General features: G+C 41.6%; 1 protein-coding gene across 1 annotated transcript in view; it reads right to left on the reverse strand.

Annotated features, from left to right (window-relative positions):
* Positions 1–286: 286 nt before the first annotated feature.
* Positions 287–13,703, reverse strand: part of PAPPA (pappalysin 1) — a 591,278-nt gene continuing 577,861 nt past the window's right edge. The window contains exons 21-22 of the mRNA XM_068248107.1: positions 10,344–10,442; positions 287–709 (exon numbers count right to left, since the gene is read on the reverse strand). Coding sequence (XP_068104208.1) covers positions 605–709; positions 10,344–10,442 — 204 coding nt within the window. The 3' untranslated portion in view covers positions 287–604. The remainder of the gene's footprint in view (positions 710–10,343; positions 10,443–13,703) is intronic.

Consider the following 13,703-nt stretch of genomic DNA (forward strand, 5'->3'; position numbering starts at 1 on the left):
TGGTTGTTTGGGTTGATTTCAACTTGACCTGACACAGTAAGAAAAATGGCTGAATGGGACATAGCAGCAGGAATAGCAGCAACAGTTATGCTCAAACATCTAGTGTTGGTTTTGGTGGCACCAGGAGAAATCTTAATTGTCTGTCATATGGCAGTTAGATCTCATTCTAACAGACCTTCCAACAGGACATGTGTACATCTTGAAGTATTGATGTAAAAATAAACACTAAGGCTTGCATTGACTCCCGTTTCATCTTGAAATATTCAACAATATAATGTTAACCATCTGCAAAGGAAAAAGAGGACCAAGAAGTCCAGCCTAGCTGGCTGAAAACCAATGTATTTATGGCTTGTATTTTTTCATCTTCTTGCCATTCTGCAGCTCAACACATATTTGATATTGTGTTTGTTCCTTATGGCATTAAATTTATAATGCATTGTTCCCAGTTCTTCATTTATGGAAAAAATGGCGGACCAGTTCATTTTTAATGTTCTTGGTTAAGAACCATTATGTAGTTCAACAGCTATTGTAAAACAACCGAAGTAGTGTTTTATGTTTTCCAGTCTGCCTTTGGTTGTGATTGTGGTAGACAGCACACACAACTCTATCCATTGCTGGGATTTTGAATATTCAGATTGTTCTCTTTTGCATTAGGGTCTAGGCATGCACACTTTTCCTGTACATCACATCCTGCTGGAAAGGGAATTACCTGCAAAGTATAAAAGAAGAACTGTCAATGTAGGAAATAATGAAAACGTAAGCTGGACATATTAATTCATTAAATAGTGTTGTGTGTATGTATATATATATATATATATATATATATATATATATATATATATATATATATATATATATATACAGTGGGTTGCAAAAGTATTTGGCCACTTGAAGTTTTCCACATTTTGTCATATTACTGCCACAAACATGAATCAATTTTATTGGAATTCCACATGAAAGACCAACACAAAGTGGTGTACAGATGAGAAGTGGAACAAAAATCATACATGATTCCAAACATTTTTTACAAATAAATAACTGCAAAGTGGTGTGTGCATAGTTATTCGGCCCCCTTTGATCTGAGTTCTGTCAGTTGCCCATAGACATTTCCTGATGAGTGCTAATTACTGAATAGAGTGCACCTGTGTGTAATCTAATGTCAGTACAAATACAGCTGCTCTGTGAGGGCCTCAGAGGTTGTCTAAGAGAATATTGGGACCAACAACACCGTGAAGTCCAAAGAACACACAAGACAGGTCCAAGACAGGTCAGGGATCAAGTTATTGAGAAATTTAAAGCAGGCTTAGGCTATAAAAAGATTTCCAAAGCCTTGAACATCCCAAGGAGCACTGTTCAAGCGATCATTCAGAAATGGAAGGAGTATGGCACAACTGTAAACCTACCAAGACAAGGCCATCCACCTAAACTCACAGGCCGAACAAGGAGAGCGCTGATCAGAAATGCAGTCAAGAGGCCCATTGTGACTCTGGACGAGCTGCAGAGATCTACAGCTCAGGTGGGAGACTCTGTCCACAGGACAACTATTAGTCATGCACTGTACAAAGTTGGCCTTTATGGAACAGTGGCAAGAAGAAAGCCATTGTTAACAGAAAGCATAAGAAGTCCCATTTGCTGTTTGCCACAAGCCATGTGGGGGACACAGCAACCATGTGGAAGGAGGTGCTCTGGTCAGATGAGACCAAAATGAAACTTTTTGGCCAAAATGCAAAACGTTATGTGTGGCAGAAAACTAACACTGCACATCACTCTGAACACACCGTCCCCACTGTCAAATATGGTGGTGGCAGCATCGCGCTCGGGGGGTGCATCTCTTCAGCAGGGACAGGGAAGCTGGTCAGAGTTGATGGGAAGATAGATGGAGCCAAATACAGGGCAAACTTGAAAGAAAACCTCTTGGAGACTGCAAAAGTCTTGAGACTGGGGCGGAGGTTCACCTTCCAGCAGGACAATGACCCTAAACATAAACCCAGGGCAACAATGGAATGGTTTAAAACAAAACATATCCATGTGTTAGAATGGCCCCGTCAAAGTCCAGATCTAAATCCAATCGAGAATCTGTGGCAAGATCTGAAAACTGCTGTTCACAAACGCTGTCCATCTAATCTGACTGAGCTGGAGCTGTTTTGCAAAGAAGAATGGGCAAGGATTTCAGTCTCTAGATGTGCAAAGCTGGTAGAGACATACCCTCAAAGACTGGCAGCTGTAATTGCAGCAAAAGGTGGTTCTACAAAGTATTGACTCAGGGGGCCGAATAATTACTCACACCCCACTTTGCAGTTATTTATTTGTAAAAAAATGTTTGGAATGATGTTTGATTTTCGATCCACTTCTCACATGTACACCACTTTGTATTGGTCTTTCACGTGGAATTCCAATAAAATTGATGCATGTTTGTGGCAGTAATATGACAAAATGTGGAAAACTTCAAGGGGGCCAAATACTTTTGCAACCCACTGTATATATATATATATATATATATATATATATATATATATATATATATATATATATATATATATATATACATGTGTGTGTGTGTATATATATATATATATATATATATATACATATATATATGTGTATATATATATATATATATATATATATATATACACGCATACACATATATAATATATATATACATACACACACACATCAAGTTCTTTCAGTGAAAAAGAGGGGCAATTTTACAGCTTGGGAACTAGCATTTTCCAAAGGTCAGCAATGGTGCATTTAGGTTTCTTTCTTGACAGGGTCACCTTAAAGGAGACAGACACGCATTATTACAAACTCAGGAATAAATGGATCATGGGAAACTGCAAAAATGTAGGGGGATTTAATCATAGTATCAGTAGTTAAAGAATATGAACATATCCATTCAGCTTTTCCTGACACCTTTTTCAGGATAGCAAGAGCCATACAAGTCTGTATTTGATTATTTATTACAAATATGAAAGATCAAAAATCTGTGAGCAGCTTGAGCAATGAAAGAATATGATTCAAGTGATATCAAGCTCAAGGTGGCTAACCACAGAATGCAAAGGAAGCAGACACAACATACATTAGGGGTTTCATTTTCTTTTTTAATTATTTTATTTATTTATTTTTTTCCATCTGAACAATAACAGTCCACACTACATGGGAGGCATTTTAGGCGCAATCTAAAAACTCACCTCTTCAGGCAAGGATACTCTCCTACCTAGGACACTGCCCACTAACCACCATTTCTACCACTCCACACACAGCTTCTCTTTACCTACTGTGCTATACCTTAAACGTTTAGACTGTAAGGCCTTTTGGCCAGGGCTCTCTTCCCCTTTTGTCTCACAATGCTGTGTAATGGGTGTACATACCCCCCACCCGTGTGTAAAACATGTATTTAATCTGTTTACTGCATTAGCTGTTATACCCTAGTTTCTTGTATCAACTGCTGTATTGTATACTTTGTATTGTTATACCCTGTATGCTATTGTACAGCGCCACGGAAGATGCTGGCGCTATATAAATCAATAATAATAATAATAATTTGTGTGCATGCCCAGAGATGTCTGACCTAGATATTTAAACCGAAGACTCAGTTAAGTAGTTATCAACAAATATAAATGCCATATGTAAACAAAAAAAATGCAAGATACTGTATATCATGCCTGTCAAGGAAAAAATGGGAAAGTAATAAGCACAGCACCATCTTTGTAGGTGAGAGGTTGGGTCTGAATTTAGCAGGAAATTCGCTACTGATATTTCTGAGTCAAAATTTCACTGCTATGCTTGGTGATTTAAGCTTGTCTAAGTTATTACATTGGCACAAGTATAACAGTAAAAACATTGTTTTACCTGTTATAATGGCTGAAAGAAAAAGTAAAGATGTGGTATGTACGGAGTGTGTGCTTGTACATTACTACATAGCAAGCTATGAATTAATGGACCATGTATGGGTTAAGGTTTAAAAGCACGTTCAGTACAGTCCCCATATGTATTTAGCACTATGGGTTCTTGGAACAATTTTGCAGCAAACACACAATACATTTTTCATTATTTTGTTATCCCTTGAGCACCAACATTTCAGCATACAAAGACACTCTGAATTCCTAGGGCGTATGATGTAATCAGGTGTACTCAGGACAGCATGATTTTTTCGTTTGCAAGAAACATTCTTCATATCTTCATAGGCATATCTAATATGTCTAAAACCTTTTTACAATATCCTCTAGCACATTTCTCAGTTAAAATCTTCAGATAACTGTGTGGTCCTGACAAACAAAGATTTCTGGAACTAAAGTAGGTATTCTGTTTCTCATTTGTCTTTGTCTATATGGAATCTCTTTACAAACAAGAACACTCCAAAAGATACACCCTAACAGAAAGAAGTTAATAAAAAACATTCACAGCTGGTAGTAAACAGAGGTTTTTGGTCCAAGTTAAAATGACCATGCTTTAATCTGTTCTCTCCCAACCATAAAAGCAGTTGTGAGCTACTTGGAAGCTATGCGAAAATTTGCAGATGCAGGTGCTTTAAAAGTTGGCCAACTGGAACGCTCTTTATGAATTGTCAGAAAGGTTTTTCTCGTGAGTGAAATACATAAAATTATCATTACAAAAAAGTAAAAGAGTTGTAGTTGTCAAGTTACAGCAGAGTGAGTAAACTCTCTGAGGCCTTCACATTATCATGCGCAATATGCAGAACTACGCTGAAGAAATAACATTTGATCCAAAGATTCAGCATTAGCACAAGAGCCAACAGTTTTTGATCAAAGGCAGCAAACTGCAGCTCAAATGTGTTATTTTAGAAAGAAGCACATGTTTAACTACCATTTATGCCAACATTTTGATTTCTTAAACCAAGGACATCAATCATACATTTTATCACCATTAAGAAGAATAAAATGTGTGTGTTTCTTTTTAGATTTGAAAAGGAAAAACAGATTTTGTACAACTGGCAGTTAGCCTTATTTCCCAAAGTGATAAACATACTGTATGTACTTTGGATATCCAGATACCATGTTTCCTAGACATATGCTTCCCTGGGGCCCGCTCGTGGCCATTTTGTAGGGGCTGGAGGGGTGGCAGCATGAGGAGAAAGCCTTGGCCACAGGCGGCTGGGAGAGGGGAAGTTCCCCCCCCTCTCCCTCACCTCGGGGCTCTCCCCTCTGCGCTCCCCTCCAGCTAGTTACAGTGTGGGCAGCAGGCAGATACAAACCTTCTTCCGTGCGTTCCACCGCATACTCCTCGCTCTAGCGGCTGACGTCAACTAGAGCGAGGAGTATGCGGTGGAACGCACGGAAGGTATGTATCTGCCCGCCACTGCCCGCTGCCCACACTGTAACTAGCTGGAGGGGAGCGCAGAGGGGAGAGCCCCAAGGTGAGGGAGAGGGGGGAACTTCCCCTCTCCCCACCGACTGTGGCCAAGGCTTTCCCCTCATGCTGCCACCCCTCCAGCCCCCACAAAACGGCACCCGAGCGGGCCCCAGGGGCTGCCGGGCCTATTGTTACGGCAGTGGTTCTGATACAGTTCTGTACAATGCCTGAAGAAGAAGCTTAAAGTTTCAAAAGCTTGCAATAAACCATCATTAACCCCCTTGGCGTTATGACTGTTTCCGGATTTTAGGGTCTAAAAGCAGTGCAATTTTTTTGCACCCTTTCAGACCCTAAAACCTGGAAAAAATCATGCTGCTGCCAGGTAGATCTACAGCAGTTTTTCAATCACTCACCTACCTGGCTCCAGCACTGCAGTTATGCCTTCATCCTCCGGGTGGCGCTGCCACTCTAAAGTAAAATTGCCGGCTGTCGTCATGACGACAGCCTGCAATCTCACCAGCAGGAAGCGGAGCCCCGGAGGAGAGTAAGAAGAATGGGGCGCGACATTGGGATCCCCGGGAGGTATGTAGAAACGCCTGCTGCGCACTATGCTCTGCACACAGCCTCCAACGGCTTCCCCAAACACAGGTCAGGATTACCGCTCTTAGCTGCAGTTTTCCACCTCGACCCTAGCTCAGAATTACCGCCAAGGAGGTTAAAGTTCTCACTGAAATCAATGTTTTTTGGTTTGATGCCTGCATTTCTGCTCCTTGACTAACACAGGACCACACTTCACAAGCGTTTGTAAAGTGACATATGTACAAGAAGCTTTGTTGTGCTACTTAAATTTAAAGCATACAAAGTTAGTGCAGTAACCCGACTTGAGTCTTGTTCTGCCCCGACTGAGAGGAATCCACCAAACACTGACTTAAATGCGAATATCAAGCATTTATTTGTGAGCTATAACAATGGTCAACTGGTAACTTCTCAACCAGTAACAACTCTCAACACAAATATATATATTCTTTTCACATTAAGGGCCATATGCAATTCACTTTTTCTCCTGAGTTTTCTCCTAGGTAATATTTTTACCCTTTTAAATAAAATGCATTTTAAGCCCCCAGAAAGCGAGCAAATACTCAAAATAATTTTAATAGTACCTTTTCACCCACTTGTTGGTACTTTTTTAGTTGAAAAGTAATGAAAAGTTATTTTAAATCGAAGGTGAAAAATTATCTCCCAGGAGAAAACTCAGGTGAAAAAGTGAATTGCATATGGCCCTAAGAGTCAGTAAAATCTTCTCCTCTTCACAGCCGGTGCACCAGTAAAAGTTGCGAAATTAAATTCAGGTTACTTACAATCTTACAAATACAATGGGTTGCAAAAGTATTCGGCCCCCTTGAAGTTTTCCACATTTTGTCACATTACTGCCACAAACATGCATCAATTTTATTGGAATTCAACGTGAAAGACCAATACAAAGTGGTGTACATGTGAGAAGTGGATCGAAAATCATACATCATTCGAAACATTTTTTACAAATAAATAACTGCAAAGTGGGGTGTGAGTAATTATTCGGCCCCCTGAGTCAATACTTTGTAGAACCACCTTTTGCTGCAATTACAGCTGCCAGTCTTTGAGGGTATGTCTCTACCAGCTTTGCACATCTAGAGACTGAAATCCTTGCCCATTCTTCTTTGCAAAACAGCTCCAGCTCAGTTAGATTAGATGGACAGCGATTGTGAACAGCAGTTTTCAGATCTTGCCACAGATTCTTGTTTGGATTTAGATCTGGACTCTGACTGGGCCATTCTAACACATAGATATGTTTTGTTTAAACCATTCCATTGATGCCCTGGCTTTATATTTAGGGTCATTGTCCTGCTGGAATTTGAACCTCCGCCCCAGTCTCAAGTCTTTTGCAGTCTCCAAGAGGTTTTCTTCCAAGTTTGTCCTGTATTTGGCTCCATACATCGTCCCGTCAACTCTGACCAGCTTCCCTGTCCCTGCTGAGGAGATACTCCCCCTGAGCATGGTGCTGCCACCACCATATTTGACAGTGGGGATGGTGTGTTCAGAGTGATGTGCAGTTTTAGTTTTCCGCCACACATAGCGTTTTGCATTTTGGCCAAAAAGTTCCATTTTGGTCTCATCTGACCAGAGCACCTTCTTCCACATGGTTGCTGTGTCCCCCAAATGGCTTGTGGCAAACTGCAAATGGGACTTCTTGTGCTTTCTGTTAACAATGCCTTTCTTCTTGCCACTCTTCCATTAAGGCCAACTTTGTACAGTGCATGACTAATAGTTGTCCTATGGACAGAGTCTCCCACCTGAGCTGTAGTTTTCCACATTTTGTCACATTACTGTCACAAACATGCATCAATTTTATTGGAATTCCACGTGAAAGACTAATACAAAGTGGTGTACATGTGAGAAGTAGATAGAAAATCATACATCATTCCAAACATTTTTTACAAATAAATAGCTGAAAAGTGGGATGTGCGCAATTATTCGGCCCCCTGAGTCAATACTTTGTAGAACCACCTTTTGCTGCAATTACAGCTGCCAGTCTTTGAGGGTATGTCTCTACCAGCTTTGCACATCTAGAGACTGAAATCCTTGCCCATTCTTCTTTGCAAAACAGCTCCAGCTCAGTCAGATTAGATGGACAGCGTTTGTGAACAGCAGTTTTCAGATCTTGCCACAGATTCTCGATTGGATTTAGATCTGGACTTTGACTGGACCATTCTAACACATAGATATGTTTTGTTTTAAACCATTCCATTGTTGCCCTGGCTTTATATTTAGGGTCATTGTCCTGCTGGAAGGTGAACCTCCGCCCCAGTCTCAAGTCTTTTGCAGTCTCCAAGGGGTTTTCTTCCAAGTTTGTCCTGTATTTGGCTCCATCCATCTTCCCATCAACTCTGACCAGCTTCCCTGTCCCTGCTGAAGAGATGCACCCCGAGCATGAAGCTGCCACCACCATATTTGACAGTGGGGATGGTGTGTTCAGAGTGATGTGCAGTTTTAGTTTTCTGCCATACATAGTATTTTGCATTTTGGCCAAAAAGTTCCATTTTGGTCTCATCTGACCAGAGCACCTTCTTCCACATGGTTGCTGTGTCCCCCAAATGGCTTGTGGCAAACTGCAAACGGGACTTCTTATGCTTTCTGTTAACAATGCCTTTCTTCTTGCAACTCTTCCATAAAGGCCAACTTTGTACAGTGCATGACTAATAGTTGTCCTATGGACAGAGTCTCCCACCTGACCTGTAGATCTCTGCAGCTCGTCCAGAGTCACCATGGGCCTCTTGACTGCATTACTGATCAGCGCTCTCCTTGTTCGGCCTGTGAGTTTAGGTGGATGGCCTTGTCTTGGTAGGTTTACAGTTGTGCCATACTCCTTCCATTTCTGAATGATCGCTTGAACAGTGCTCCGTGGGATGTTCAAGGCTTTGGAAATCTTTTTGTAGCCTAAGCCTGCTTTAAATTTCTCAATAACGTGATCCCTGACCTGTCTTGTGTGTTCTTTGGACTTCACGGTGTTGTTGCTCCCAATATTCTCTTAGACAACCTCTGAGGCCCTCACAGAGCAGCTGTATTTGTACTGACATTAGATTACACACAGGTGCACTCTATTTAGTCATTAGCACTCACCAGGCAAGGTCTATAGGCAACTGACTGCACTCAGATCAAAGGGGGCTGAATAAATACGCACACCCCACTTTGCAGTTATTTATTTGTAAAAAATGTTTGGAATCATGTATGATTTTCGTTCCACTTCTCATGTGTACACCACTTTGTGTTGGTCTTTCATGTGGAATTCCAATAAAATTGATTCATGTTTCTGGCAGTAATATGACAAAATGTGGAAAACTTCAAGGGGGCCGAATACTTTTGCAACCCACTGTATATTGCAGAAATGTACTGTTTATCATCAAAAGTTTACCGTTTCTCCAAGGGTATATCAAACAGGCAGATCCTTATCACACCACCTTCATCAGAGGATACAATTCAGTATGCTGCGGTTAACTGTCACTTTCCTCAGACACTCACCACTGAATTCTGGCTCTTTTCATCTTTTTGATGACTACTACTCTGATTACAGTCTATGGCTTAATGAAGTCGCAATGCTCATACTCATCTGGCTCAATAGTGTCTCTCTGTACCAGGCTTGGATCTGGCCTGACGTCTTTTTAGCTTTACCCAGCTGTCGCTTGATCTCTGTCACTTCTGGCTAATCTCTCTCTCCTTTCCTGTGTGTCCGGTTAGCTGCCGCCGGGCCCCCTTTCAGCCTCATGGGGTGGCTGCTGCTGCTCTGCGGGCCTCCGCTCCCCTCTCTCACTGCTGCCTGACTGACTGCGCTCTGTGAGGAGAACTAGTTATAACCAGTCTTCTCAGCCTATGTCTTGTGCCACTCTGCCCACTGCGCCTGCGCTGACTCTCGTGCTGCTGCTCGCGCGGTTTCTGGAAGGTTCCCCGCTCTGTGTCTATGGTCGCCCGGCAACCGGCAAGTGAATGGGGCTCGCGTATGCCATCTATGCGCCTATTTGGTTCCACAGTGTTAAGTCTCCTTAGTAGCAAGACGAAATTTTGCCTATCAAGCGAATGTTACATTACACATAGCAATACATTACTGGTGTGGCTGGATAGTGTAATGGTTAAGAGCTCTGCCTCTGACACAGGAGACCAGGGTTTGAATCTCGGCTCTGCCTGTTCAGTAAGCTGCACCTATTCAGTAAGAAGTTCTTTGGGCGAGACTCCCTAACACTGCTACTGCCTACTGAGTGCGCTTTAGTGGCTGCCTCATAAGCGCTTTGAGTCCGACAGGAGAAAAGCGCTATACAAAAAAAGGAATTATTACCACAACACACTCTGAAAGGGCTACAGTGCTCACTAACAAAACATTATTAAAAAGGTTTCCATTTCAATTTGTATCCAGGTAATATTTTTAAATAAAAATAGCATAGTAAAGGCTGCTGGTGTTAAAAAAACAAGAAAAAAATTACTGTGATTTTTGATCTTACCATTTTTGTTTTAACAGTTGAGGTACAACAATCTCCACCATCATAGTCACAAAAAGCCCAGTTGTTTCCACCATCACAATAATTATCAGCAATGAAAGGCTGTACAATGGGTGGAAAACACAAACATTGTTAATTTAACATTTTAATTGGAATTGAAAGAAGGAAGGGTAAGGGATTGAAGACAAAATAGTAAAAAAGAAATAGGATAAAACAGGGAGGTTATCATTTCTTTCTTGATTATAACACCCCCCCCCCCCCCCACACACACACACACACACACATACACACACTCACATTCACACAATTGTTGGTTGTTTCATGTATTGCAGTCTAATGTCATTTTTGTTGGGGGAGGAGGCGTTTGTTTGAGACCAATAAACCCACGTGCATATGTCTATGAGATGTACATAAAAGGGGGGGGGGTTGGGTTGCTAAGAACCATTATTTTAAAGAGAATCTGTACTCTAAAATTGTTACAGCAAAAAGCATACAATTCTATTCCTTATTTTCTCCTGTGCCCCTCTGTGCTGTTTCTGCCACTCTCTGCTGCAATCCTGGCTTGTAATTAACAGTTTTAGGCAGTGTTTACAAACAAACTAACCAGCTTGTGATAGGCTCACATAAGCAGAGTGTGTGAGTCATACAGAGCCTGCAGGGGGCCTGCAGAGCGTGTGTATTGCTTCTATCCAATCACAAGCAGCCTTGCACATTCCACACATTCGAGCCTTAGCCCGACAGAGGCGACAGAAGAAAACAGATTAGATCATATAACAGAGATAACACAGCCACTGTGCAATTAGGAAAGGCTGCAGTAAGCCAGAGCACATTATAACAGGCAAAGGAACTTATAGGATAGAAGAACTAAGGCTGAAAATTTTGTTACAGAGTTTCTTTAAGGAAAAAAAATGCAGTTGAAGAAATGCAACCTTAGGTTCCAAAATAGATTGCATGTAATAGCATTGTGTACTAGACCATTACACCAGCAATAAGGTTTCCACATTATGGTATGGGTCCCTTCTCTACCTATACCAGTCATCAAGGAAGTTTTATGTATGTTAATGGGTTGTGGGAAGAAATTGGAGTACCCAGGGGAACCCATTCGAGAGATAACGGCGCTGGAGACTCGGGCGCAAGATTCAGACGGTATATGGCTGATCCTGCTGCCGCGCAAGTCCCGGCCATATTAAATACTATTCCCCCGCCAGGCCGCCGTGGATAGTGGGGAATGAAATAATTAGTATTATTATGTTTTAAAAGTAACTTCAGCTCCATCTTCCGACGGCGCTGAAGTTACTCCCTGTGCCTGCTATAGCAGTAATTCCTATTACGGCCTATGGAGGCACTGGCTGCGCCCAAATACCCTGCGCTGGTTTCAGCGTGTTCGCTCCCTGCTGCCACAAAACTCTCTGGTGGCATTAAATACTATTTCCCCTCCGAGTCATCGCAATTCAGAGGGAGATGTAATTCGGGGTCCGACAAATGCCGCAGCGTTGAATTACCATTACGCTCCATGAGCAGCATAACATTGCTGCTGTAGAGCACCTGGTTTCTGCACCCGATGGTGATTTCCATTCACCAAAACCACCTGCTTCATTAAAGTGTACCTGAGATGGCGTAATACCGTCGTATGCACTTGCATATAAGCCTACCCGTGTATAAGTCGAGGTACCCAAATTTCCCTCAGAAACCAGGAAAAAGTGATTGACTCGTGTATAAGCCACTTTCCCAGTATAACCCCCTCCACAGTAGCCAGATGTACCCGTGGCACAAGCCAGCCCCCCTCCTCATTGCCAGATGTGCCCCTAGGATGATACAGCTGTGTCTCAAGACACCACTAGATGGCCTCATAGATATGAGACACAGGGATTGCCACACAGGAAGAATCTCTGATCATTGCACCACTGACACGTTGCTTGCACGCTCCGCTCCACAAGCTAGGGGGCACAGGTAGTCTTGAGCAGTGCACTCTGGACACCATGTTGCAGGGGATGGGGAGCACGAACACATCAGGGAGCCAACTGGCAAGAGCAGGATCACTAGTGCACAATCCTTACGATCCTCTGTCAGTAACAAAACCTGCTCCATCATCTGTTCTGCTCTACTGACTCGCATATAAGCCAAGGGGGTATCTTTTCAATTACACATTTTTTTGTGCTGAAAAATAAGGCTTATATATATATATATATATATATATATATATATATACATATATATATACGTGAGTATAATAATAAAATGGTTATGCCATCTCAGGTTTACTTTAATTCCTCTCTCTGCTACCTGTATTTAATCACAAGACAGAATATTTTGAATATTTGACTTTTATGGTATAATAGCAGCAGAGTATGGAACTTTTTGAATTTAGATCCCACAGAGATATAGATGTCGACGCCATCTTTGGGCGTGAAACATAAAATATGGGTCTACTTGATCAAAATTTTAAAAAACTACAGAATGTGATGGGTAAAGAACTTTGTGGGATATAGCCACCCTGACATGATATTATAAAAAAAAGGCATAGTCCCAAAAACTATACGGTGGGAATAGTAATTCACAGAATGATGAGGAGTGGGAAAATTATCTCACTAGGGCCCATATGCAATTCACTTTTTCTCCTGAGTTTTCTCCTAAGTGATATTTTCACAACTTGTCATAAAATACCTTCTAAGCCGCCAGCAAGCAAGAAAGTACTCAAAATAAATTTGATAGTACTTTTTCACTGACTTTTGGGTACGTTTTCATTTGTATAATGCTGAAAATTTAGTTTACAGAGAAGATGAAAATGATCTCCTAGGAGATAACTCAAGTGAAAAAATGAATTGCATATGGGCCAAAGTGTGGTTTGGGGGCCATGGAAATTCTAATCAAACGAAAAACCAAAAGACTGGAGAGACTTGGGGTGGAGATAGAAGAGTTAAAAAATCTACTGGAGTCGCATTAAAATCTGATGAATTTAAAGATAAATCTAAACTACTTCATGAGTGTAACGATTGGTGTCAGCAAGAACTGGATTCTGATTATTAGGTGATCTGCAGTATCACCTATAATGCAGATATATACCTGATTATATGATGATCTGCAGAATCACCAATAACACAGGTATAATATTACCAACAGTTAATGCGATAGCAAAGTATAGTGCTTGGTGCAACAGTAGTACTGACAGGTTAGTTATGCCACACCAGAGGAGCTGGTGGGCACTAACAGTACAAAACCCCTCACCAGAGACTAGGGCCCTCTGGTGAGAGTAGAGTGGTCAGACTAAACGAGTTGGCAACAGGCTGGCAGACACGGTACAAAGTCAGAAGGCAAAGGCAGGAAGGTTTTAACAGGCAGGGTCGGCAACAAGATCAGATGGAC

Source organism: Hyperolius riggenbachi, chromosome 8 (assembly GCF_040937935.1).
Source record: "Hyperolius riggenbachi isolate aHypRig1 chromosome 8, aHypRig1.pri, whole genome shotgun sequence".
Lineage (NCBI taxonomy): Eukaryota > Metazoa > Chordata > Amphibia > Anura > Hyperoliidae > Hyperolius > Hyperolius riggenbachi.